This window comes from Canis lupus, chromosome 27 (genome assembly GCF_048164855.1).
Source record: "Canis lupus baileyi chromosome 27, mCanLup2.hap1, whole genome shotgun sequence".
In the NCBI taxonomy this organism is placed as follows: Eukaryota; Metazoa; Chordata; class Mammalia; order Carnivora; family Canidae; genus Canis; species Canis lupus.
Genome location: NC_132864.1, coordinates 11,340,338 through 11,366,566, shown reverse-complemented (window position 1 = coordinate 11,366,566; position 26,229 = coordinate 11,340,338). Strand labels below are relative to the sequence as shown.

Genomic DNA, 26,229 nt, shown 5'->3' with positions numbered 1-26,229 from the left:
TGTCCTTGTGTGTATGTGATGGTTGTCTGTGGAGAGGGTCTCTGGCCACGGGGAGGGGAACCAGGCATCAGGAAGGCTCACATCCACTTCTTGCCCTCCTAGATTTCCAGGTCTTGTGCTACATGCATTGCCTGACCAGAATGCCAGTTTATAGAAGCTTAGGGAAGTATGTTTGCATGGTATTGCTGGGTGATTCGGTGGTGTCATGACAGCAGCATGTGTCAGCTCCTCAGTGCTGGGCTGGTGCTGTGTGTGTCACAGAATCACCTGGAGAGCATCCCCAAGCCTTGGGGGGCAGCACTCACACCTCCCTGGGGTCTGGGGCGCTGGTCACACCTTGCAGCCACTGGGATGAACATGACTCTCATTTTCATGGGACTCGAGGCCCCAGGAAAAGGCAGGGAAGACGTCATATATGGAGCCTCTGCCCGACTCAGCTTAGAGTCGAGGCCAGAACGAAAGCCTGCTGGTTGCTGGAAGCTTCTAGTGGTCTTATGTGGCTCTTGGGTGCCCTCTGCCCCGGGTCACAGGGCCAGGCACAGTGAAGGGGTGAGTGCCTCGTCAGTTATGGGGGTCTTTCCAGGCACACAGACACGTACATGAAGAGTGGCTGGGTTCAGGAGGGAGCCTGTGCGGGGCCAGCTCTGTATGTACCTCCTGCTCACGTTTTGATGGTGCCTTCCTGCCCCAAGTCCCCCAGGGAGGGGATGGTGGTCAGCAGGGTCTAGCTGCAGGGGCTCCTGCCGCTTCTCTCTCGATGGCTCTCGGGACCTGACTCCCTTTCGAGCTCCTTCCTGGTGTTGGAGTGCTTCCCAGCTCACATGTTCTGTCTTATGTGCCCTCCGCTGCAGGGACCCCAGTGTTGCTGCTGTTCCAGCGGCTGAGTGAGCCGGAGTCGCCGCAGAGGGCCTCTGAGTGTGACCCATCTGCACAGCAGTGCCTGGGGGGTAGAATGGATGAGGCTTCCATTTTCTGTGAGCCTGAGTCTTGAATTTTATTGTGACCACGAGAGGTCATTTATTTTGTCTCATCCACCAGGGAGACTCAGTCAAAAAATAAGTCACTCTGACATGGGCGATTTGTGGCAATTTCTAAATCACCTCCCCCATTTCTCCCTGAAAAGAAGCTCTAACTAACCATCAGCAGATTTTTCAGTATTTACCAGCAGAAAGAGTAGTAATACCTGTCCTTTGGGGTCTTCCTCCTTTGGTATTCACCAATAAAGAACATAAGCTATTTGTCTCCATCTTCTGAAGTTTGGATCTCCTTTTGCCTTTGTTTGCAGGTGGCACTGACATCATCTCCTGCTTCATGGGCCAGAATTTTTCTATTCCTGTGTATAAAGGAGAGATTCAGGCCCGGAACCTGGGCATGGCCGTGGAAGCCTGGAACGAGGAAGGTGACAGCTTCACTAACCATCTTTCTTTCTGTGACTGAGTGTGACTGGTAGCTTGGAAGCACTCAGGTGTATAACTGCCCTGAGGGGGGTGGCCCTGTCCACTTGCAGACTGTGTCCTTCTAGCCACCCACTGGGCTCCCTGCCTCCAGCCCCCTTTGGCTTGCCAGCCTGAGAAGTCCGTGTTGGGCTGGAGCACGTTGGAGAGCATGTGTTCAGGCGGACCGGGAGGGCAGTTGTCCCCCTGCATCCAAACCGGGGAGATGCTGCTCAGACAGCCACAGTGTCTTGCTCGTGTGCCACCCTGATCTTGTCAAAGACCCCATGAGGGAGCCGGCGGTTGGCTTCTCTGATGCTCTCAGGATGAGCCTTTGCTCAGTAACCTGTTAGTGGACATTATTTGTGTCTCTAGCACCGAACAGGGCCTGGCCTGGCATGTGGTGTGTGCACTGTACAAATTTGCACTGCAGCCACCATTATTTTAACCTGGCAGAGTGATTGGGGAGGTTGTTTCAGGCCCTGTTTGTGTGAGGAAGAGGGAAAGACGGCAATATTGGTAGCCCCATCGGAGTCGGGGCTAGAAGCCTGGAGAGGGCAGGAAGATCTCCTCCATTTCATGGAAAATGTTGCCAGAGACCTTTCTGGAAATCAATTTTTATTTTCAGAAGAGGGATTTTCCCTAGTGCTCAGAAAAGTTCTCGCCCCCACATGCCTGTTTTCTTCCCCACCATCCGAACCATTTCTCTTGGTTCTGGTCCCTGCTGCATTCTGTGGCCTGGGAGGGAGGCAGATGCTCCCAGCAGAGAGAAACCAATAGCTGTCCCTTTAGCTTCCAGATGCACGAGTTCCCTGTCTGTCTTCTATCTTGGGGGTTCTGTGGGATGACATGAGCTAGGTGAGGTGGAGGAGGTGTGGAAACTCAGGAGCCTCTGTGGACACACGGTGGGATGGTGGCTTTTCCATGCAAGTCCTATGGTGCTGCGCTGTGGAAGGTGCTGGATAACTGGGCCCGAGCTGACTTCCAGGGCCCTCTCACTGGGAGGGGTGCTGTGCTGCCTTCTCTCTTTGTCCTTCATGACCTGTGCTGTGCCCAGGGCAAGAATCTGGGCTGCCCCGTTGAGAGCAAGTGGGACTCAGTGTGACTCACTCGGCATGCAATTTGGTAACAGTGAATGATAGTGAAGATACGGAGGGACTCTGTGATCCAGCAGTTCCACTCCTGGGAGAAGAACTTGCACATGTGAACCAGGAGAGATGTGCAGGCATGTTCATAGCAGCATGTTTGCAGTAGGGAACAGAGTTGGGAACATACAGAGGTACATCTTCAGGAGGAATAAACAGCCATGACTGCATGTGGAGAATTAATGAACTGGAGCAGTGTGTAGTAGATGATGTAGTAGAGGACCAATCATCCTGATACCATGCGGGAGACCAAAGCAAGGTCCTGGATGCTGCAGCATGCTGCCGTTTGTGCAGTTGGGAGATACAAGGAGTGATTCTGTTATTCAGAGATGCTGATGTTGATGGAGTGAAAATAGTAAAACACATGTGGGAGAAATAAATTCCCTTTTGTTTTTCTAAAAATTAATAAAAAGATTGTATTCATTTATTGACAGCACGAAAAGGGGCAGAGGGAGAAGGAGATGGAGGAGCAGACTCCCCGCTGAGCAGGAAGCTTGGTGCAGCACTTGATCCCAGGACCTTGGGTCATGACTGAACCGAAGGCAGATGCTTAACCCACTGAGCCACCCAGATGCCCCAATAAATTCCCTTCAGAAAGGTTTGGGGGAGGGTGTTGGGAAGGAAGGTCACTAGGGAAGGGAGGAGCTCGGCTTCCAGTGGTGCTAACACGAGGCATGTGGTGTGAGTTAGCCCCTTGCCTTCATGTAGGGCCCAAGCACATGGTGTAAGTGATAGCTAGAGAGAGCAAGCGTGCGCCAGCATGTGTGGTTGTCATGTGTGCTCAGATTACTTTTTAATTCTTCCCAAACCAGGAAAGGCAGTCTGGGGCGAGAGTGGTGAGCTGGTGTGCACCAAGCCGATCCCCTGCCAGCCCACACACTTCTGGAACGATGAGAACGGGAACAAGTACAGGAAGGCGTATTTCTCCAGATTCCCAGGTAGGTGGGTCCGGGGGATGCAGACAGGGCTGCCCGGAGTCGCCTGGGCTGGGCTGTTGGTGTCTGGTATGCACGCCCCTGCCCATGTGTGGTGAAGCTGCTCACAGCTCTTTCTGCCAGCCGGGCGGGAATGAATGTTGGATCAGTGGCTTGAGGCCATCATGTACAACCAGCATCTGGGTTAGTTTATTTTTTTAAAGATTTTATTTATTAGTGTGTGCATGAGTGGGGGTGGGGAGGGGCAGAATCTCAATCAGAGAGTGAGGGGAGAAGCTCAGTCAGACCCCCTGCTGGGTGCTGAGCCAGGTGCGGGCAATGCCAGGACCCCGAGATCACGACCTGAGCCGAAACCCAGAGTCAGATCCTTCACCGACCGAGCCCTCCAGGCACCCGTGAGTTTGGTTTGTGCTTACCCAGCCCCTGTGTGCAGACGCTGCGGCCCCACACGCGACTGCCAGGCCTGGCACAAGCTCTGGTTTGCCCGTGGGAAGGCTGTGGGACACCTGCTCACTCAGGACTGTGCCTGTCTGTTCGGGGAGAAGTGTGTGTTTGGGAGGTACCTGGCTGGGACTCTTCCTTTCCTTCCCGCACACACCCTCACCCAGTCCTCGTGGGGCTGTCGGAAGAGGAGCGCTTTGGTGGTGGGATGACTTACAACCTGCTCGTCACTCTCACTGACACCCTCATGTTTCATCTTCCCAGTGGCGCCCTGCCCCAGAGAAGGGAAGTGTTTTATTTAAAGTTCTGTCTCCTCTCTCCCTTTTACCTGAATTCGTTGTGTTATCCTAGCTGTATAATTCTCAGTTTAGCAAGCCCTTTCTCCCAGAGCGTTTTTTTTCCCCAAGCGCTTGCTTTCTATGGTCTCTAGAAAGGCAAATTGATTTTGCATTAACTGCATGTGGAGGATCAGAGAAGGGCAGATGGTTGTCAGGGGCGGAATTTGCCGTGGATCCCGCCCGTTTCTGCACCTGGCCTTACATGTTGATATGGCCAGTGTAAGAGCCACTGAATCTGGCATCGCGCCTCCCACGCAGGAGTCGGAGGAGCACCCCTAGATGTGGCGTGGCCTCCACTGGGTGCCTGCTGCGCTCTGGGCCACCTTGGATCCTGCCCGCACGCAGCTTTCAGACGGAGTGAGGCAGGACAGAGAGAGCACATACGTGGAGAGAAACATTCCCTGGGTGACCCTGAAGGACAGGACAGGGGCTCCTGTCTCAGGAAGAGAGGCCAAAAGTAGAACCTCAGCTGGAGGATTCATCTAAGAAATCCATCTCTTTGTCTTCTGCAGTACTGCTCACTGGTCTTTGGAAACTGTCTTTTCTGTAACTCTTTGTTGTGTATATAAGGGTTATTGTGACAGATGTCTCTCGGGATTGATTTCAGAGTAAGTCTTTTTTTCTTTTCTTTTCCTTTCCTTTCCTCTCCTCTCCTCTCCTCTCCTCTCCTGGTATTCCCTCTGGAGAAAAGAAATAATCTTGTGGCCTGTTATATTTCCATTTTTGCCCAGGCTGCCGGGAAGCTCAGAGTTAAAATCGTTGCTTCGTTGTAGCAGTCCTCTTACCCCCAGGGCAGGGTTTCTGATTGTTTTTAAAGAATCTCATCACATAGTTGGTTTTATAAGTAGTTTCCTCAAATGCTTTCTGGGAGTAGGTGCGATATATGAATCAGTATGGAAAGAGGAAGGCAGTTAAGATAATGGGACTCTGAAGCTGTTAGTGGTAGACGGGATGAACACAGGAGGAACCTGACTGTCCACACCCCAGCACTGGGAGACTGGGATACTGTATTGAAATCAGTGGTTAAAGGAAACAGCTGGAGGAAGGGTTGTTTCTGCAGCAGGAAGCAAACTCACAGACATCATTAGGCCAGATGAAAATGTAAGCAGGCAGCGATATCCAAGAAATCAGTAAGTGAGCAGCAAAAGTTCAGCCCAGAGGGCCTAGTATCTCTTTTATGTCCATTTTAAAAGGAAATATATGTGTGTAAATCTGTGAATAAATGGACAACAAAGGGTTATCTGAGTAGAGGAATTATGAGCTGTTTTGCTGTTCTTTACATCTTATTATTTTTAAAAACCTAGTAAACATTTAAAGAGAAAAGCAGATTGAAGAAAGATTTAAGACTGTTCTGATTCTATAAAGCAGTGAGTTCAGCTCTGAGCTTCCTGGCAGTCAAGGGAGACACAGTGGGTGCAGGCGAGTGCAGGGGACACATTCTGCTTGGGAGGGCAAGCCTACCCTACCCACTAATTGTCAAGATTTTGGGCTTGATGACATGGAGACAGCCAAGGTTTCCCTCAGCCTGCATCAGCAGACAGGTTCAAAGCAGAAGTAGTCCTGAGTCATACCTTCTAGAGTCCCAGGCCCTTCTAGAAGAGGAGCGTGTGTGCGAGCAGTTGATTCATGACGGCGCATCTGCAGATGCAGAAAGCCGTGCCATCACTCTTTCACATACAAAAGCACAATGTGCACTGTAGAAGCTTTCAATTCCTGGCCCTCCAGGAGGAAGGCAAGAGAAAGGCTGGGTCTCCCCCTTCGTGCTGGCGTGCTGTGGCCGAAGCGAGGAGGAAGGAGCCTGTGTGCCATGAACACAGCCTGAACCACAGGCCTGGGGCTTGGGAAGCTACAGGGAAGCCTGCATTTCTCTGCTGTGACACCCTGGCAGCAGGGCCACTGGCCCCGCATGGAGTCTCCCTCCCGACTGCATCTTGTACGAGATGGGAGTGCTTCATTTATATTTTCACAAAATGATGATTCCTTCAGGGTGTATTTGCATCTTCTGTTTGGTCTCCATTTCCAGGGCCTTGCAGTGATTATCAAACTCCTGGGAGAACCGCCTCCACGCACGCTGGACTGTGTGTCAGTCGGGCGCCCAGTCCCCAGATGAGAAAGGATTAGGGGGCGTGCTGGCGGGCCAGGCCTGAGGCTGTGTCTGCAGCTGGCTCCTGGGACTGCGATCATCAGCCCCGTTTTCTGTGTAGCTGTCAGATGTGCCTCTGCAGAAATTTGGCATACCACTTGCGGCCCTAGGAATGATCTCTTTCCCTGTTTGTGCAGGGGAGTCTTTTGCAAGTCTAATCAGGAGAAAGGGGTTTCTCTCTTCATCTTGGGGAGGAAGGGGAAAGGACCCACAGGCCTGCCATCCTCTTGCATCAGAAGAACTGAGCTCAGGAGTCCTTCTGTGCTCAAAATTGCCTCCCAAGGACCACATATTCCCTGCAGACAGACAGATGTCCTGGCCTTCGTCTGACCTGGAGCCTTAGGGGTGGCGCCTCATGCCTCAGGAGCAGGTGCGAGCTGATGGGTTAGCACTGCCAGTTGGGAAGTGTCTCCAGAATTGGAGAGGAAGAGGCATTCGGGGTGAAGATCCTGTAGCTGGTTTTATTTGCTATTTTCCCAGGGGACTCGGGACCCATTTCAGGAGGTCAGGCTGCTGCTGGGGCGAGTGACTTCCAGGTGGTTGCAGAGCCGCTGGGGTGTGCTCTTGATTATTCACACCCATTTGGCCTCTGGTTGTGTGGGTGCTGAAGGGTCACTGCAATTGGCAGCAGGAGGAGGCTTCTGGCTGTTTTTTTTATTTATTTATTTATTTATTTATTTATTTATTTATTTATTTATTTATTTATTTATTTATTTATTTATTTATTTATTTATTTATTTATTTATTTATGATAGTCACACAGAGAGAGAGAGAGAGGCAGAGACACAGGCAGAGGGAGAAGCAGGGAGCCCGACGTGGGACTCGATCCCGGGTCTCCAGGATCACGCCCTGGGCCAAAGGCAGGCGCCAAACTGCTGCGCCACCCAGGGATCCCTTCTGGCTGGTTTAATTGCTCCCTTGGCAGTTCCCTTGAGGTGTGGCTTCTCCTTCCTGTTCCTCCGGGTGGAGAGTGGAGGATGTGGCCAAGGCTGGGGCTTTGATCCCTTGGGATACGAGCTTTGCTGCAGCCTGAGACGAGGGCCTTCCTGGGAATGTTGCCAGCCCAGGAACAAGCTGCACGCCAGGCCACAGGGGGATGGCGCAGGTGATTGGGTCACCTCTGATCCCCCCCACCCTTTCTGTTGCTTTCCACATCCCCTGGATTTTACCAACTAGTTAGCTCTGTCCACGTGGCTCATGCCTTAGCTCAGGCCTCAGGCCTCTGTTAATAGCTTCCCGCGGGTCATGCTGCTTCTGTTTATCCCATTCCAGGAGTGGCCCTAACCCCTCCGGACCAGCCCTGGAGCTGTCCCCAACCACCCTGTCTTCCTAAAGTGTGCTTGTACTCCCTAAGCTTCACTCAGAGGGCCTGCTCCCAAAGCTCCCGTTGATCTTCCCTGGTCCCTTTTGCGTCCTTGCTGCTGGTGTTGGTCTCCCCTGGGAACTCCTGAGGCCTTGTCGGTGGCGGAAGGAGTGAGATTTCCTGTATGCTGGTGCTTCATGTGAGAACTGGGCAGACAGTGGCCTCCGCTAGATGCTGAGCTCCTGGGGGCAGGAATGGTCAGCTCGCCTCCACCCCTGGGCCCCCAGCCCCCTTCCAATCCTGTTTCTATGCCTCAGCTATGTCTGTGGGTGAGCATCCCATTGCTGTCATGCCTGCTGTGGGCATTTGTCCAGGCAGCCAGCTAGGACCCCTTCTACTTGGGGTGACCACACACTTCTGCCTCCCTGCAGGTGTCTGGACACATGGCGACTACTGCAAAATCAACCCCAAAACTGGAGGCATCATCATGCTGGGCCGGAGGTGAGGAGTCTTTAGAGGCTTCTCTTCCCTGGAGCCCCCTTTCCTGAGGCATCCGGGCAGGGATTGGAGGGATCCTGTGTCTCCCCTAGGGCCGGACCTGGGCCTGATCCACATTTCTGTGCCCCCCTCCCCCCCTGATGAGTGGCAGGCACATGGCACAGGTGCAGCCAGTGTCCATCCATGGTAGCAACAGCCCTTCCAGAACGGGGAGTGTGTGGGTACTGGGCGCATACCACACATGTACAGGTGGAGAGGGGCCGGGAGGTTGATGGGTATTTCCACACAAAGGGACTCCCTTGTTGTCTAGCCTGGAGTTTAGAGAGAAGAGGTGGCTGGTGGGGATAAAGAACAGGGGAGGGAGCCTTCGTGAGGGGCCCAGTATTGCCATGTGAAAAGGGGGTGACAGCCCCTGCCCCCCACCCTTGTGTGACGTGCCTCACTCAGGAGCTGCTGTGTGTTCTTGACCTTGTCTCTCTTTCCAGTGACGGCACACTCAACCCCAATGGAGTGCGATTTGGCAGTTCGGAAATCTATAACATTGGTATGTTATAATCCCTTTCTCCTTGAATTTTTCTCAAGTCATTCAGGAAGGAAGGAGGGTGTGTCCTAGCAGGGAGCTCCGGAGCCTGCTTTCCAAAGACTCTGCCTTTGGCGTAACTCTGGTCTGTTTGCCTCAGCTGTGAGAATGGACATTTCTGAACACATCCTTCTTTCCAGAATGTAATTTGTCCACATTGCTTGTAGCTGTAAAACCTCCCAGAGGAGTATTCTTAAGGTCACATGGCCCATCCCTGTTCTGTTACATTTTATCTTCACAGTGAGCAACTTTGGGTTGTTTAATTGTGTCTGCTCTTTATGGGTGAAGAAAGAGAAGCATAGAGAGGTTGTATGAATGCTGGAGATTACACAGCACCTCAGAGGACACCTTATAAAGATAGTGGGCCTCATAGCTGCACAGTGGAGTCATCCCTGGGCCTATAAATTGGCCCACCAAGGCCACAAAATCAGCCTCCCTGGGCAGTAGCTTCCTACCAACGTTGCATCAAGGTGGTTTGTACGGCCAGGATGGAGAAGTCCTGATCCATCTGCATCCAGGCTTTGTTCCTCCCACCAGTGGAGTCCCTATCACAGTACTTGCTTCCTTTTTATATTTAAATTAATCTGTAATTAAGCAAGTAAGGCCTATGTTTGGCTTCCTATAAATATGTCCACCATTCCAGCTGAAGCAAAGCTCTGACTCTTGCCAGTGATGAGCATACTGCTTGTCCCCCCTGAGGGGCTCCTCCTGGACAGCTGGGAGGAGAGACGGCAGTGCCCGTCAGGCTCGTGGCCAGCCTCCCCTCCCCTTACTGGTGCCCACGGTGGGCCGGCTGGTGCAAGAGTGTGGCCTCTCCCCCGTCTCTGCAGTGGAGGCCTTCGAGGAGGTGATGGACAGCCTCTGTGTGCCCCAGTACAACAAGGATGGGGAGGAGAGGGTGCTTCTCTTCCTGAAGATGGCTTCCGGCCACACCTTCGGGCCCGACCTGGTGAAGAGCATCCGCAACGCCATCCGCAATGGCCTGTCTGCGCGGCATGTGCCCAGCCTCATCCTGGAGACCAAAGGCATCCCGGTAGGTCCGCCGCTGCTGGGCTCGGGCTCCTGTCCCTGGGTGGTGGCGACCAGAGTGCGGTCATCTCCCCGAGAGCCCCCACCCGGGAGCTCATCTCAAAGCTGGTTCTGCTTTATTTATAGTTTGTCCGTGTTGCCTGGCAACGCCATCTTTTTTTTTTTTTTTCCTACTGTCTCTTTTTTTTAACCCTTCCCGAATTGCATGTAAAGTGACTTCTGCTAAATACTTGTATTTGGAGGCAAGGCAGGCCCAGCCCTGCATATCCAACTGGCTTTTCCCTGGTGCCATTTTGAGTGTGTTCTCAAAATTATTAATGAGAAAATTAATTTTAACTTTTTAAAGAGCCACTGGGGTACTGTTGCTCTTGCCTTTTAATTTTAAGTTTTGCCTGTGGAAAGAAGAGTCAAATCTATTTAGAGGCATGTCTCCCGAAAGCTGCTCCCCCTTCTACTTTGTTTAGGTTCTGACTGGGGGAGGAGGGGCCCCCAGATTGGGTCTCAGCTCTAACTTGGCCTGCTTATGATGAGGCAAGTATCAGCTGAGGAGACAAGCTGCTGTGTGTGTGCACACGTGTGTGCAGAGAACGAGCTGAATGCACAGACGAGGCAGGGCCTCTCAGAGGCCTGCAGGGTAGCTGGTCACTGATGGGGGGCGGGGCAGAGCCTGACTGGGCCCTGGCAGGAGCTGAGCTCTGGTGCTACCCTGAGCAGGGCTGGGACTTCTTATCCTGTCCACATGCTGCTTTTAATTTTGGTTGTGCACTGGAAGGGTCCCACTGCTGGGATTCTTTGTCTCAGTTGGTGACTCCTGGTGACTCTGGGATCAGTGGCTCCTGCCAGGAGGGAAAGTACTTCTTGAGTTCATGACACTTACTGTCTTCTCCTGAGGAGGGCCAAAGGCTTTCCTTCAGCAAACCAGTTCTGTCTGCTTCTGGAATATTCTGGAGAACCAGAGTTTGACTTTCCCCTTGGCTTTCTTTTGATGAACCAGGACGTGTGTCCTTTGCTGCCAGAAGCATTACCCCCCACTGTGTCTGCTCATGAGATTAGTGGCATGGTTTCTCTGAGAGATACAGGAAATGGAGATCTGTCTTTCTGTCCTCAGCCTGGTGCTCCGGTCACTATCAGAACCCGCTTTCCATAGGTGCTATCTCCTCTGTCTGGTTGGGCTGGGAAGTCCCTTCCAGGGTTCCCTGAGATTTTTCAAGGCCCTTGTATTTTCAGATCCTCCTGGCCTGAACTACTGGGTTGGCTTGGCTGTGTGTGTCACTGCACTGGGGAGGAGGAGGCCCAGCCAAGGAGACTTGGGGTGCGTGGGGCATTGTGAGGCTGGCAGGCCCCAGGCAGCTATGACTGCCCTGACCCCAGCACGTCTTTGTCTCCTCTCACAGTTGAGACGCCTGGCCCGTCCTGACAGGGGGCAGCACCTGACAGGGGGCAGCATGACGTTTATCTCCCGGGGAGGCCCCAGCAGCAGCCAGGGGTCGGGGTATCTCTGCTTCCCACCACACTTCTCACCAGAGGAAACAGTAGCAGGATTTTTTCTGTAACACGGTCTTTCTTTTGTCAGCTGATGGAAAATACAAATTATTAGCTCCCCTGAGCTGTTCTTGGAGCTTTTGTGTAAAGCTTACAAGCCCATAAAGCACGTGAGACTCTTGCATTTCAGGGCGAGAGGGGCTGACACCCAAGTGACAGGCAGTCCTTCAGAAGCCAACGCTTAGATCCTTAATTAGTTCACACGTTGCCCGAGTTTTTCAAATGAATGAATTTTAATTACATCTCAGGTTAAAAAAAAAAAAAAAAGTAGTGCCTGTGTTGGAGAGATTAGGGCACCAGTGGTTTTACTAAAAGGCTTTGTCTTGAAGTCCCCTGGCCCCTGGACACCCACACTGCCGTCAGAGGCCCAGGGGGTTTGAAGATGGAGCACACGGGCCTGGATTGTGGAGGGAGCTTTGAACGTTTGGATGGAGTCTGACTGCGAGGAAAGTAATGCCCCATACCGCCCTGATAAATGTTTCTGAGGAAAGGTTTTGGGCAAGCTTGGTGAGGCTGGTGGATGAGGCTCGCTGGCCAATTGATCTGGGACGAGGTTGTAGGAAGCGGCCCGTGGCTGACACGGTAGTGACGGGCCATTTTTATGATGCAGCGAAGGGTAATGCAGTGCACATAACTAACAGAATAGGCGCTTCTGAGAGTTGTGTGCCTGTGAGCCCCACGAACCCAACCTGCTGCACGTTCGAGGGGACCGACTCGGTTTAGGGAGTCAGCCCCCAGTCCCCTGGATGTGGTGGCCCGAGCTCGACATGCTCACCGTGGCCCCCTGCTCTCTGGCTGCAGGTGGAGGTGTTCGGTATCTGGTCTGGACGTCCCTAGATGCCGGGGCTGAGGGCTCGTTCTTTACCCCTCAAGGCTCAGCTGCTGTTTGTGTTTGTTTTCTCTGCCCTTCCCTGGCAGTACACTCTCAATGGCAAGAAGGTGGAAGTGGCTGTGAAGCAGATCATTGCTGGAAAAGCTGTGGAGCACCGAGGGGCCTTCTCAAACCCTGAGACCTTGGATTTGTACCAGAACATCCCAGAGCTGCAGGACTTCTGAGTCGGACTGACTCACGTGGCACACTGCCACCTGCGTTTGTGCTGTGACTTCCGAGCATTCAGGACGTTGCTTAGAAACCCGCAGCTCTTGGGAAGGCAAGTGTCCGTGCGCTTGGGGAAGGGTCAGTTCTATGTTCTGGAGTCACGTCCGGGGGGTTCCGCAAGCCTTGTCGGGCCACATCCTGACCTTCAGAGGCCAAAAGGGAGCATTTGGTGTGTGTGTGGCCAGGCGCTGAGAGTGCCTGTGTCTTTGCACAAGTGTTCTTGCACATGCCGCCAGGAGCCAGGGGTCGCCCAAGTGTGGACGGTTGTGGCCAACGGTCACGGCCAGCGTCACAGCCATGCTTCCTGCACTGGCTGGCACTCTGGTGGCGGCACATCTCTCAGGGGTGGTCTTGCCTCCAACCTCGTGCCCGTAGTTCCCTTTTGCCCTCTTCACGGGTAAATCTGTGTCTCCTCTTCAGTTGCTCTCCAGCTCTGACCGTCGTTTTCTCAGGGCCCATCTGTCCGCCATTGCACGTGGACTGTTCCCCAGTGGCCGACTGCTCCTGCAGGTCCCCGTGGAGCCGCATGTGGCCCCCACGAAATCGCACCGCCCGACGGCAGAAGCTCCCTGTGGAGAGCACATGGGCTTCGTTCTTTAACAGGGTCTCCTTATTTCATCAACTTCAACTGGTTTAAAAAAATGTTCATGTTAGTTCTCTGGAATGTGTGGGTGCTCCAGAACAGGCTGTCCACCCCGGGGGGGTGGCGGCGCTCTTGGGGACTCGGTGGGCCACCTGGGCAGCAATCGCGGGGTCCTCCCTGTCGGAGCTGCCTGGCCTCAGGGGACACGGCCTCACTGCACTCCTCCCCCTGGAGCTCATGGAACCTCCTGGACCTCACGTGGAAGTTGGATATTGAGTCATGGGTTTGATAGCCAGGCGGTTCATATGCACTCTCTGTTCCGTACATTAACAGCTTCCTGTAATCCTGATGTTTGTTTTTGTATTTTTAAAAAACTGAGCACAGTGAAAACCTTTTTGGAATCTCTTTTCTTCTGGATTATAAAAATACAGGGGAAAGTGCTATGAGGAATTTATGTAATAAATATATATACATACATATATGTACATCTACGTATATATATATATATATACACATGCATATGTGCACATACCTGTTCATGTCCGGAGTGCTGGCGTTTTCTCTGGAGGGGCTGACCTGATCCGCTTCTGGAAGCTGCCTGTGCTGAGGAGCCGGTGGGCAGCCACACCCTGGGGGAGATGTGTGGCCAGGGGGTTGGGGCATTCCTGGGCCCCTGGTGGTTAGCAGCAGTCCCGGGTGACCAAAGGAGTAGCGAGGACTTCTCAGCATGAAGCCAGCACCCTGGAAGAGAGTACCGTCCTTACCCTGGGCTCCTCGATGGTTCCAAGCAGCCAGGTATCTGGACTGTGACCCCTGTCATCGCAGGAGCTGCATGTCACTCAGATGGTGTCTGGCTGCACGTCTCAGCCCGGCACGGTTTCTTTCCCTCCTGTCATGGGAAGTTGGGGCAGGCGAGTGCCCTGGCCGGGGCAGTGACCGCAGGCTGAGCGGTGCCCATCTGCGGCCCGCCGTCCTCTGTCCGCAGCCACCGTGCCTCTCGCCTCCCATCATGTTCCAGGCAGGAAGGAGGAGGAAGTGACAAGAGGGCTGGGTGAGGGGCAGAAGCCTCCCGCTCTCCAGTCTGTCCCCTTCTCATCATACAGTGGCTTTAGTGGAAACCCCTCCCCTAGTTGCAAGGGATTCTGGACACTGCATTTTAAAACAGGACCTGACACCTTTCTCGCATTAATTTCTCATTGCTGCTCTAACAAATGACCATAAACGTAGTGGCTTCAAACACAAATTTATTGCCATTCCGGAGGTCAGAAGCCTGACACAGTTCTCACTGAGCTGAAGTCGGGGTGTGGGCCGGCTGCGTTCCTCCTGGAGGCTCCAGGGGAGAGTCTCCTCCTTGCCCTTTCCAGTTTCCAGAGGCACCCTCATGCGTGGCTGGTGGCTCATCCCTCCAGCCCCAGAGCTGGGTCTCTTGCCTCTCTTGTGCATACATTGGCCTCTGTGATGACCTTGGCCGCACCCCAGTAATCCTGGGTGATCCCCCTGTGTGAACATCTATTGATGAGTGAGCTTCCTTCCACGTGCTGCCTGAAATTCCCCAGCTACAGAACCTAACCTCTCACAGGGCATGTGTGGAGCCTTATTCTGTTACCTCGCGCTGCCAACACAGTCGGGCCCTGCCAGCGAGGAAGACGGGAGAGTGGTCATCAGAAGGTGTGAGCCCCATGCTGGAACAGCTGGGTGGTCGACCCCTGGTTGTCGACAGACCCCAGGCTGAGCTCGTTCCCCCCACCCTGTGGGATTGGCCTGCCAGCCTCCCTCCCAGGACCCAGGCCCGACTTCGCCAGGGGCCCAGAGCCCACTTCAGCCTGACTATGCCGGAGGAGTCATTCGGGCTTAACTGCCATGCCCTTTTAGTGCTGGCGAGAAGCCCCAGGCTGGCTGAGCCCACACATCGTGCTCACGAGCTGCAGCGGACAACTTCACCAGTGAGAGACAGATGGTCTGTCCGGTGCCGGCTCTCCCGTGATGTGCCTTGGCCTGAGCGTTGCCCTGAAAGCGCTTGCCGGTCAGCTGCCTCTCCCTTTGTGATGCCCACAGGTTGTACCACGCCCTTCCCATCATTCCCAGTCCCCTAGCCTTGCTGGGCGCACGGGGGCCCACAGTGTGGCCTGGGTAGGGGGGCTGCCAGGATTCTGTGCTGCTGCTCGGCCCCCCTGGCTCACAGGCCTCCCCACAGCTGTTTCTCCTCTGGGGTTGTCTTCCTACCTCCAGGAACTTTCTCTGGGGGAATGGCTCCTTCCCATTCACGCCGAGCCCACCCCCACCTCCTCGCCTGTGCAGACAATCCTCAGGACCCTGGAGCACTGTGTCTGGGTCCCTTGATCCTTGACACACACCCCCTGCACCCTTTTTTTTTTGTGCTGTGCTTCTCTGCACTGCTTTCAGAACTACCTCTCCTGCTGCAGGCACCTGCCTGCTGGTCACTCTGAGCCCCGGAAGACCCCAGATCTGCTCTCTCAACTGGATTCTTAGCCCTTAGCAAGCCCCTAGCAAATGACCTGAACCCACCAAGGCTTGGGAAAGATGTCTCCGTGACCTCTTAACCCACTGTCACTGTGGTTGTGTATGGACAGGAGACACCCTCCCCTTGGGCTTCCCTCCCCTCCCTTCAAGTGCACAGGGCAGGGTCTTATGGGGAGTAAACTCCCTTTGAGGGCCCAGCCACATCCCCAGCTTTGGACTTCAGCCTTCAGTGGGAAAGCCACACAGAATGACTGGGATAAGTTGTAGTCACTGGGGCATATAGCTCAATCGCTGTAACGAGTCCCCCCGAATCTGGCTCAACTGGAAGTTTTTTTCCCCTGTAACAGCTTTGAGGTAAATGGGTGACCTGGGTCGGGGTTAGGTAGCTTGGCTTTGCAAGGGCACCCAAGTGACTCGAGTTTCTTCCATCTGCTTGCTGCACCATTGCCTGCACAGCGGCCTGGTCCATGTGACCTGTGTGGGTTGGTGTAATTACATTTCAGCCCCTCCCTTCTGCTTACCACCCATCAGCCACCACCTGTCCAGTGACTGTACTCAGCTGTAGGGAGAGCAGGGTGGCATGTGCATCACCTGGATCACACCTGACCTGCAGCTGGAGAGGCAGCCTGGAGAGAATGTGTACGTGCATGTGTTGTGTGAAGGCGATGTGTACATGTGTGTGTCTCTCTGCATCTCAAAGGTAAATTGTAAGGTTTATGAGGCAAACTTATTGGCCTTTATAACATTTTGGCCATGTGTATCTGCACATGTGTACATGCATGTTTGTGTGTATGTAAACATCTGTGTGTGTCTGTGAATGTGTACATATGTGTGGCTGTGCAGATGTATGTGTGCTGACATTACACACTTGTCAGAACCCAGAAAAGCAGGGCAGGGAACATGTCCGGTGTTTCCATTGTAACCTGGGGTGAGTGATACGAGCCCAGAGCCCACTCTCACGTGGGCCAGGGGGAGATTTCCCCATCTCACATGGCCCTGCCCAACTGCAGCTGCTCATGACTGTGCCACCTCAGCCTGGGGCCTGAACAGTTCCCAGTTTAGGGGACACCCTGTGTCTGAGTCAGGCGGCTTTATCTGGGTGTCCTGCAGGGCCGGGGACTGGGCACTATCTTGTTATTTCAACAGACATACCCTGTGTTTGTCACTGAGGCCTGTGGTGACCAAGGGTGGTGAGTTCCTTCTGCCACAGAGAGGGCATGTTGGCGGGAAGACAGATGGTCAGCCAGGAAGGGAGAGAAGGTTTGAGCAGATGCCGTGGTCGAGGTGTCTCCAAGGGGACAGCGCCGAGGTATGGCCTCAGAGGGAAGATGGGAGGTCAGCCAGTGGGTGGAGGAGAGCCAGCCAGAGCCACCCTCCCGAGAATGGAATGGACCGACCCAGAGCAACAGAGGATGGGTGATTCCAAGAAAGGGAACAGAGCCCAGCAGGAGGGGGGCTGTGGTGCGGAATGTGGAGGGCGGAGTGTGTCCTGAGGGCCACAAGGAAGCCGTGAGGATTTTGAGTCCAGCAGTGACATCAGTGGATGCACATTTGGAGGGTGGTGGGGCAGCAGGAAGGGTCTGGATTGGCAGCTGGCTGGTAAAACGTACCAACTTTTTCCCCTCCTCTCCCTCCCTCTCCCCTTCCTCAAACTGTGGCCTCAGCGCCCCTGATAACACAGAACTCAAGGACCCTTCTGGTTCACCGAGCACACAGGTGTTGACCACACAGCCGGGACAGGCAGGAGCCGGTCGGATTTGCCGGAAGGCTGAACTGGCTTTGATGAGCTGTGGTTCTTTCTCCCGGGCTACGAATGCCTTTACAACAGTTCTAAAAGCCTGCTGCCATTTCGTCCCCATCTTCGAGAACGTCACAAGCAAATACGTAAGGGCCTATTTTTTTTTTTTAAGATTTTATTTATTCATGAGAGACAGAGAGAGAGAGAGAGAGGCAGAGACACAGGCAGAGGGAGAAGCAGGCTCCATGCAGGGAGCCCGACGTGGGACTCGATCCCGGATCTCCAGGATCAGGCCCTGGGCTGAAGGCGGTGCTAAACTGCTTGAGCCACCCAGGCTGCCCAAGGCCTATTAAGATGACGTTTGAAATACATTACAAGCTAAGCACTGGCTCGGTTGTCATGTTTGATCATGTTGGAGCGCACCCTTGACCGTCACAGCAGTAAGTGGAAGGTCTCAATGTCATTAGATGACTTCCAGGGAGAAGCAGTTATTCGTCAACTCCCTATGCGCTGGAACAGTTTGTAGACCTCTTCATCTTGGGATGTGTTCCCTTTCTTCCCACTTTCCTTCTATCCCTGGCTCAGTCAGCTAAATCACAAGTCAGGGTGGGTTTTAGGAGAGTGAAAAGGTACAGTTGTCGAGTGGCCCCATGCGGCCTGGACCTAGTTTTCATGTGGCTCTGAGTTCATCATCCTTGCATTCCCACTCACCATTTACCTGTTTACAGTGTGGTCCCAATTCTCTATGATGTCCACTTCCAATCACAACTTGGGATTTTGTTGGCTACAAGGAGCAGAAACCCCATCCCAACCTGACTCAAGTGAATAGAAGGATATCGGTGTGCAGGTTTGAAAACTCCAGTGCCAGGACTGGCTTCAGGCGTGGCTGGATCCAGGGGCTCTAATGTCATCAGGGTTCCCTGTGTCCATGTATCTGCTTTACCTTCTTCTGTGTTGACTGCATTCTCAGATGGCTTCTCCTCTCACTATGCCAGTCTGGATACCTAGTACTCCAAGATCATGTTCTCTCAGTGCTGAGAGGGGAGAAAGATTCTCCTCCTGGTGGTTCCAACCTGAGTTCCTGTGTTGAAGGTCATTGAAATATTTGGATCACATGTGGTCAGGCACGTGCTTATTGGCCAGGCCTGGGTTATGTGATCCCCGCCAGAAACCAGCCATCCTTAGTTCCAGGGACTGGGGCTGGCAGTCTGGGAGCAGCATGTAGCTTTCCTTTCAGGGCCGGGAGCAGCAGCCAGCCCCTCTGTTTCTTCTCATCCCTTCATAGGTATGGGCCCTTTGCCCCCTCCCTTCCTTGCTCCTCTTTTCTCTAGGAGGGAGCCTGTCTAACCTCCTCTGTCTCTGTCTGCTCTCCCTTCCCTCCCCAGCATGACCAGTTACCTGAAAAATAAGCCATGGCCTGATGACTATTAGGATGAACTTCCAGATAAAGAAAATCATGTTGGGGGCTGGGGTGGGGAAGTGCTCTGTTCTTCCATAACACCCAACTCTGGAAAGTAAGGCTCTGAAATCTTGTTTGGCTTTCAGAAGTCTGCAAGGCTCTGGATTACTGTTTAGCTTCCCCCCTGTCCCCACATCTGAGCCCCCTGCAGCCCCTGTGCTGGGCCAGTACTGGCTGGGTGGAGGGGTTGTGTATGCAGGAGGGCTCCCCCTCCTCGGGGCCCCTGCTCCCGCTCCCCCTCCATTCCCTGTCTCCTCCCTCTTCCTCCCCCTTCACTCCTCACCACCAGCCCTTCAGAGAGGGTTCACATCCTTTCTCCCTGGGAAGACTGTCCTGCTATTCCAGTGTGGGCTGACTTGTTCCCCTCTATGGTAGGCACACTACAGTGGCCCAATAATTTCTGCCCTTAGCACTCATACTTTTGCATTACATTCTCCTCTCAAATGAAGTGTGGGACCTGTGACCTGCTTCTAACTAGCAGAAGATGGCAAAGGTGAAGAGATTTTGCAGATGTAGTTAAGGTCTCTCATCAGTTGACTTTCCATTAATCAAAAGGAAGACAATCCTGATGGACCTGACCTAATCATGTGAGTGCTTTATAAGTGGCTCTGGGCCTTCCCTGATGTCAGAGACTCCAAGTAGCAGAGACTTCTGTGACTTCTACAGCCACAAAGAAATTAATTCTGCCATAGACCTGAGGGAGCTTGGAAGGGGATCCTTCCTGAGTTGGTCCTCCAGATGAGAATGTAGCCCGACCTTCACCCTGAGCTGAGAATGAGCTAAGCCACCTGGACTTCTGGCCTATAGAAACCATGAGGTAATACCTGAGTGTTGCTTTAAGCTACTGTGTTTGTGATAATTACCTTATGCAGCAGGTGAAAGTGAACATACCTTCCCAATTGTCCAGGCCTCAGCAAATGGGATCACGTTCCACTTAGCACCTTTCTATGTATGAGTTCTGTCTCCTGGACCCCCCTCAGGTCCTTGAAGATGGGAATCTTCACCTCTTCCCTGTCTCTCCACCCCTTGGTCCCAGCCACAGGGAAGGCTTCATTTCAGTTGGGACTGGCACTGTGACAGGAAGCCATCTCTTACCAATGGCTTCAGGCTCAATGGGATCCAGAGCTGGGACATTGGGATCATAATTCAGTATCTCTCATGGAATCTCTAAGGGCACCAGACTGTAGTGGTTAAGAGCATGGACTCAGGAATTGGGTTGCCAAATAAAATACAGGATGTTCAAGGGGAACCTGGCTGGCTTGGTGGAGCAGGAAACTCTTGATCTTTGGGTCATGAGTTTGAGCCCCATGTTGGGCGTGGAGCCTACTTAAAAAAATAAAATACATTAAAAAAGATATAGGATGTTCAGTTAAATTTGAATTTCAGACAAACCGTGAAGAACTCTGTAGTGTATACATATCCCAAATATTACAGGGGACATGAGTGACATGATTACACCAAAAAGCATTCACTATTTATCTGAAATTCAGGCTTAGCTGTCCAGTCCACCTGGATGCACCTGAAATGAGAGTGGGGAAGGGGATGGGGTGAGCTTGCTGACCATGGTGGGGGTGGCAAGGATGGGTTCCTGAGGTCATGGCTCCCCCTCAGCCCCGTGTCGGGGCTCAGTGAGACCCCGGGACTCGGTGGGGCAGGGTTGGTTAAGTGCTGATACTGAACCTCAAGCTTAGGGTACCACCTGCTCCTCCATCACTAGTTCTGCCTGGAGCAGTGACCCCCAGATGAAGGCAGGTGGCCTGCCCAAGCTTGTGGGAGGGGGCTTGTTTCAGGCAGGAGAGAGAACAGAAGCCTGAATCTTGGCTGGAAGAGTTCCCAAACAGAATCCTGAAGAAGAAAATTTGTTTTTCTGGTTCCGAATGTTCACGTGTAATGAACACAAGTGAGACTTCTGCACAGAGACAGCAAATACTAGAATTGGTGAGGAATCAGCCAGATTTAAACCAAGAGAGGCCACCTTTAGAAGAGAAGCAGCTCCATCTGGAATCTATCTTCTAAAATCGTGGCACTCTGGGAGCCAGCACTTCCTTTGGGAAGAGAAATGCCGCAGGGTTGTGGCAGGTAAAGGAAAATGGGACATTTTTTAACATGTCATCTGGCAGAAAAGAGTGAGTCTGGTCCCCCTCCTTGAATCTGAGTGGGCTGGTGACTGGCTTGATCTGTAGAGCAGGACACATGCTGCTCAGTGGTTTATAGGTTTGGCCAGGAAAGCCACGAAGCTCGGCCTCATTCTTTTGGGCTTGTGCACTTTGGGGGAGCCCACCACCACATGAGAGGTCCGGGCATATGTCAAAGAAAATGAAAACAGGATCTCAAAGAGACACCTGCACTCCTATGCTCACTGAAGCATTATTCACAATTGCCAAGACAGGGAAACTTCAGTGTCCATCAGTGGATGCACGTGTATGTGTGTGCACGCATGCGTGTGCACACACGTGTAGAGAGAGACAGGAGATCTTGCCGTTTGTGACAACATGGATGGAATTGAAGGCATTACGCTGAGTGAGTAAGTCAGACAGAACAAGATAAATATGATGCACTCTTGGGCAGCCCCGGTGGCTCAACGGTTTAGCGCCGCCTTCGGCCCAGGGCGTGATCCTGGAGACCCGGGATCGAGTCCTACTTCGGGCTCCCTGCGTGGAGCCTGCTTCTCCCTTTGCCTCTCTCTCTCTGTCTCAAATAAATAAATAAAATCTTAAAAATATGATGCACTCTCACTTGTATGTGGAATCTGAAAATGTGGCGCTCCTGGAGCCAGCAGGTAGGCTGGGTAGGATGGCATTTACTGGGGGTTGGGGGAGATACTGTTTAGGATGCAGACTTCCAGCTAGAAGAGAGCCAGGTTCTGGAGACCTGATACACAGTGTAGTGAATAAAGTCAGCAATACTGGCTCACGTCCTTGGGAGCGAAGGGACTGGCTCTTAAATGGCTCGCTACAGAAAAAAAATGATAGTTACGTGATGTGGTAGAGAAGCTGATGGTGATCACCTTGCAGTGTATAAGTGCATCAAATCAGCACGTTGGACATCTCAAATGTACACAGTGTTCTATGTAAATTATATCTCAATTAAAGGGCACCCCCGGTGGCGCAGCGGTTTAGCGCAGCCTGCAGCCCAGGGTCTGATCCTGGAGACCCGGGATCAAGTCCCACGTCGGGCTTCCTGCATGGAGCCCGCTTCTCCCTCTGCCTGTGTCTCTGCCTCTCAGTCTCTCTCTCTCCCTGAACAAATAAATTAAAAAAAATACTTAAAAAAAAAAAAAGTCTGGGGACGTTGAGGTCACCAAGCAGAGAAGCCACATGGGAGTGCTCTGGTCCAGAGCTCCAGCCGTCCCTGCCAAGGCCCGGGCACCTGAGTGGAGTGTCTCTGACCCTATAGACCTGTCATCTACCAGCTGAATGTCACTGAGTGACCTCATCTGACACCACATGGAACAGAAGAATTACCCAGTTGGGCTCTGCCTGAATTTCTAACCACAGAAGCCTTGAAGTATAGTAAAATTATTTTCGTTCTGTGCTGCTAAGTTTGGGGTCGTTCTGGAGCAGCAGTTATCAGAACAGGGCTCCTTTACAGTCGGGCCTAACTCGTGGCATAAATACCAGGAGAGGGTCAGGCTCAACCCTGGGAAAGCCGGGGACAGCAGGAGCCTGCTCTGTCCAGGGTGACGGCCGTTACTGGGAAGCCCAGGCCCCCAAGAGGCTGGATCTGAAGTGGACACTGGGGTTATAGTAGGTGTGTTTCTCAACCACTGACGGCCTCAGCTTTTCCATCTGTAAAATGGGGTTTCTGAGCTGCAAACTTTACAATAAGGAACAGATGTCTCAAACCAACGGCCAAGGTTCCAATCTAGGCGGCAGGTGTATTTTACTTGACTCTAAGTGATTATTTGGATCCAGTTTAGAAATCGGGAGATTTCACAGCATCTCTACAATCACTTGGTCCTAACAGCTCACATAGTCTGACCGCCTCGCTTTGCATGTGTGATTCCTCCGACCTCTGCTTCATCGTCGACTCCTGGGCTCCACCAGGAGTGACCAGGGAGCAAGGAAGCCACCTCAGCGGGGACCACAGCAGGAGATGACCATGACAGAATGTTCCCTCCACCCCCTGCTGTGGCAGAAGCGTAGCCCTGGGGAGAAAGGGGGAGCCCCCCCCCAAGAACTGATGTCAATGTCGTGTCCCTAGGAGACTGGAGTTCATGAGAGCAGTTCATCTCGGTTAGGGGAAAATAAAGTCCATTTCTGCCAACTCGAGCATGTGGGCTGAGTCCGGGAGAAGCCGCCCATGGAGCAGACCCTCCCCGAGCGCTCAAGCTGATGGAAGCACTTGAATCCGCACCTGACATAACCCTCACAACTCCCCGCACAGGGCAGACCCTTTCATATCGCTGTTTTCACAGAATGGAGCCTGAGCTGTGGAGCTAGCCTGCCTGTATGGCCTGGGGTCATACAGCTGATGGGGGGTGCGGGGGACAGAATTGGGATTAGGCCCCAGGCAGTCTGGCTACAGCGTCTGCAATGCTGCCTTCGTCTCTGCACCCCTAGCCCCTTTCCCGGCCATATTTCCTGGCGAGCAGGGACAGTACTCTCTGTGGCAATGACTGTGGTCCCCAAGTAGGGGGGTGCCCGGGGTGGCTTGGAGCGGAAGTCCTCTGCCTGCAACAGTCTGCTGAAGGACCACCCGTGGGCCCAGACACAGCAAAGGTGTTTGCAGGAGGGAGTGGGTTGCTGCTCCTCTGCCACCAAGCCTGGGCTGGAAGGAGCTGACGCATGTCACACTGCCTCAGGCCACTGTGGTCCTTGCCATTTCTGTCATGACTGCCCAGGTCCCCTGGCTCACTGACAGCTGAGCCAGGCGCCAGTTGCTGAAAGCAGGGAGCTTGTTTCTGCCAGCCTGGGCTGTCCTGACTCCCACCGGGTGGTCTGTGGCACCATCGTTCTGTCATGGACAGGCTCAGGACCACAGGCGTCCGGGCAGTAGGCCGACTAGAGCTAATCATAACTAACGTCGTCATAGCACTTGCATGTGCCAGGCACTGTTCCAAGGGCACGGTCCAGCCTGCAAGCCTAGGACACAGATACCCTCATTATCCCTATTTTGCAGATGGAGGATAAGGCACCAGATTCAAGGACCCTGCCCAAGGTCACACAGATGGGCCATCTCCAGATGCTACCCTTAAGCTTCTTGACCCTTTCATGAAGAGCTCCCAAAAGAATGGAGAGAATCCCCCTTTTGATGAGCCTCACTTTCTGGTCCGTTTTTGGGGGGTAGTTCTTGATTGAATGTCTAGGTTGATTAAAAAAAAAAAATCATACCCCAGTGAAAAAGATCAATTGCCATGTACGGTTTCCAAGTCACTTTGATGCTGTCACAAACCCTCTCATATGTTTGAGCCTCTAATTAGATTTGGAGGGGAATGAATTCATGTGTCATGAAATTTTAAAAGACAACGTTCCATGAATGGAATTTCCCATTATTCCAGCTTGATTGAAATTGTGGGTTTTTAAGAGGATGCTATTTATACTCTTAAGACAATGGAGCTTTCAAAAGGTCTTCATATGTGATTTCTAGGGAAGTGGAAATCTTTAAATTTTCATAATGAATGTGTTTTTGTGGCTTTCCTTTTCTTTCTTTTTTTAAAATAACCTGAGTCGGCAGTGTCTCTCTCCTCCTGATGGGAACCTCAGGTTCTTGCCAAAGTATGTATCACATAATTGCTTTCATGTTCAGACCCGGCAAGAGCACGTTGTAAACGACTGGGACGCAGATGTGACAATTCTATTAGCCTGGGCTCTTGCATGGTTGACCTTGCAAATTGAATTTGGGGAGGTCAGCCCTTCCGCCTGGCTGCTAGATTTCATGTTCACCGTTAGGGAAGGGGCCCGGGAGGTGCAGGCTGAGGCTTCTGTGCTTGGGTGTGGACAGCCAGGCAGCCACTCCGACTCGCCCCATCCCACGTCCCACCCCCCAACCCTTGCATCCCAGGGTCTTCCTCAGTTCCCCAGAGGGAAGGCAGCAGCCCATGATCAATGGGCTCTGGCTCGCCAGAGCATTATTAGCCACTCTGTCAAGGTGACAGTGTCATTGTTTAATGGTGCCTCTTCACACCTGAGGTTTATTTTTAGGTTGGGAGTCCACTATCCTTTGTAGAGAGGGAACCACAAAACATTGAGAGTATGGTTCCTCATGGGAGTGTTTGATCCCACGGAGATCCACAACCTGGGGCAGCTGAAGTCACACATGAAGGAAGCCATGATCAAGCTCGGCTTCCACCTGCTGTGTTTCTTCATGTATCTTTATAGCATGATTTTAGCCTTGATAAACGACTGAAGCTGAGGAGCCGCGGTCCGAGTCCGCCAGCACCACGAAGTGCAGCCCAGGAGCCAGAGGCGCCGGAGATCATCCTTAGAACCGTGACCATAGCAGTATATTTTTTCCTCTTTGAACAAAAAGAAAAATATTTTTGCTGTATTTTTACCATATAAAGTATTTAAAAAAAAAAAAAAAAAAGAGAGTATGGTTCCTGACCTGGGGATGCTGGGGAGCTTTTCAACAGTACTGATACCCAAGAAGATACTTTCTTGGGTGCAAGAATTGTTCTATATTTTGATCCACATGGTGGTTGCTTCAGCTTATGTATGCGTACCAAAAATTGAGCTTTGGGTGAGGATGTGGAGAAATCAAGCCTTTTTCATTGCTGATGGGAATATGAAATGATGCAGCCACTCTAGAAATAGTTTGACAGTTTCTCAAAAATTTAAGCATGGGGTTACCGTATGACCCAGCAACAACAATCCTAGGCATATCCCCCAAAGACTTGAAATCAGAGACTTTATATATACAGATATTTGCACACCAGTGTTCCCAACAGCACTATTCACAGCAGCCAGAAGGTGGAGACAACCCGAGTGTCCATCAACAGATGGCTGCAAAACAAGATGTGATCCATCCATATGATGGAATATTGGCCAGAAAAGGGCACGAAATTCTGACCCATGCTACAACACGGATACACGTTGAAAACATGCCAAGTGAAAGAGGCCACACACAAGAGGACGGATATTGTATGATTCCATTTATATGAGATACCTTGAATAGGAAAATTCAGAGAGAAAGAAAGTAGAAATAGAGGTTATTTGGGGGCTGCAGGTGGGGAGAGGGGAGCGGGGAGTAGGTGTTAAATGGGATGATGGAGAGTTCTGGAGACGGGTGGTGGGGATGGCTGCACAGCAGTGTGAATATGCACGGAATAGAGCACTTGTAGATGGTTAAGATGGTAAATTTCGTGCTGTGTGTATTTTACCACAATAAATCATAATTGAGATGTACACTTAATATTTGTGCACTGGGTGGGGGGTGTGCCTGGGTGGCTCAGTTGGTTAAGCATCCAACTCTTAGTTTTGGCTCAGATTGTGGGATCAAGCCCCCCATCAGGCTCCACACTCAGCACAGAGTCTGCTTGTT

General features: G+C 52.4%; 1 protein-coding gene, 1 long non-coding RNA gene and 1 pseudogene across 6 annotated transcripts in view; 2 read left to right on the top strand and 1 right to left on the bottom strand.

Annotated features, from left to right (window-relative positions):
- The window catches only part of AACS (acetoacetyl-CoA synthetase), a 58,088-nt gene extending 44,540 nt beyond the window's left edge, over positions 1–13,548 (top strand). Inside the window, exons 13-18 of one of the 2 annotated variants that reach the window (XM_072802153.1) lie at positions 1,286–1,399; positions 3,391–3,516; positions 8,170–8,239; positions 8,722–8,780; positions 9,647–9,849; positions 12,306–13,548. In XM_072802153.1, the coding sequence (XP_072658254.1) occupies positions 1,286–1,399; positions 3,391–3,516; positions 8,170–8,239; positions 8,722–8,780; positions 9,647–9,849; positions 12,306–12,443 (710 nt within the window). In that variant the 3' untranslated portion in view covers positions 12,444–13,548. The remainder of the gene's footprint in view (positions 1–1,285; positions 1,400–3,390; positions 3,517–8,169; positions 8,240–8,721; positions 8,781–9,646; positions 9,850–12,305) is intronic. The other variant, XM_072802154.1, reaches the window with a different exon arrangement.
- The window catches only part of LOC140619179 (uncharacterized), a 29,744-nt gene extending 14,657 nt beyond the window's left edge, over positions 1–15,087 (bottom strand). The window contains exons 1-3 of one of the 4 annotated variants that reach the window (XR_012019106.1): positions 14,676–15,083; positions 13,602–13,810; positions 1,806–2,857 (exon numbers count right to left, since the gene is read on the bottom strand). This is a non-coding gene — a long non-coding RNA (uncharacterized lncRNA). Of the gene's footprint in view, positions 1–1,805; positions 2,858–3,020; positions 5,505–13,601; positions 13,811–14,675 lie in introns of those variants that run through there. The other 3 variants (XR_012019105.1, XR_012019104.1, XR_012019107.1) reach the window with 3 other exon arrangements.
- Positions 15,088–24,821: 9,734 nt separating this feature from the next.
- Positions 24,822–25,916, top strand: LOC140619178 (protein cornichon homolog 4 pseudogene; annotated as a pseudogene).
- Positions 25,917–26,229: the final 313 nt, after the last annotated feature.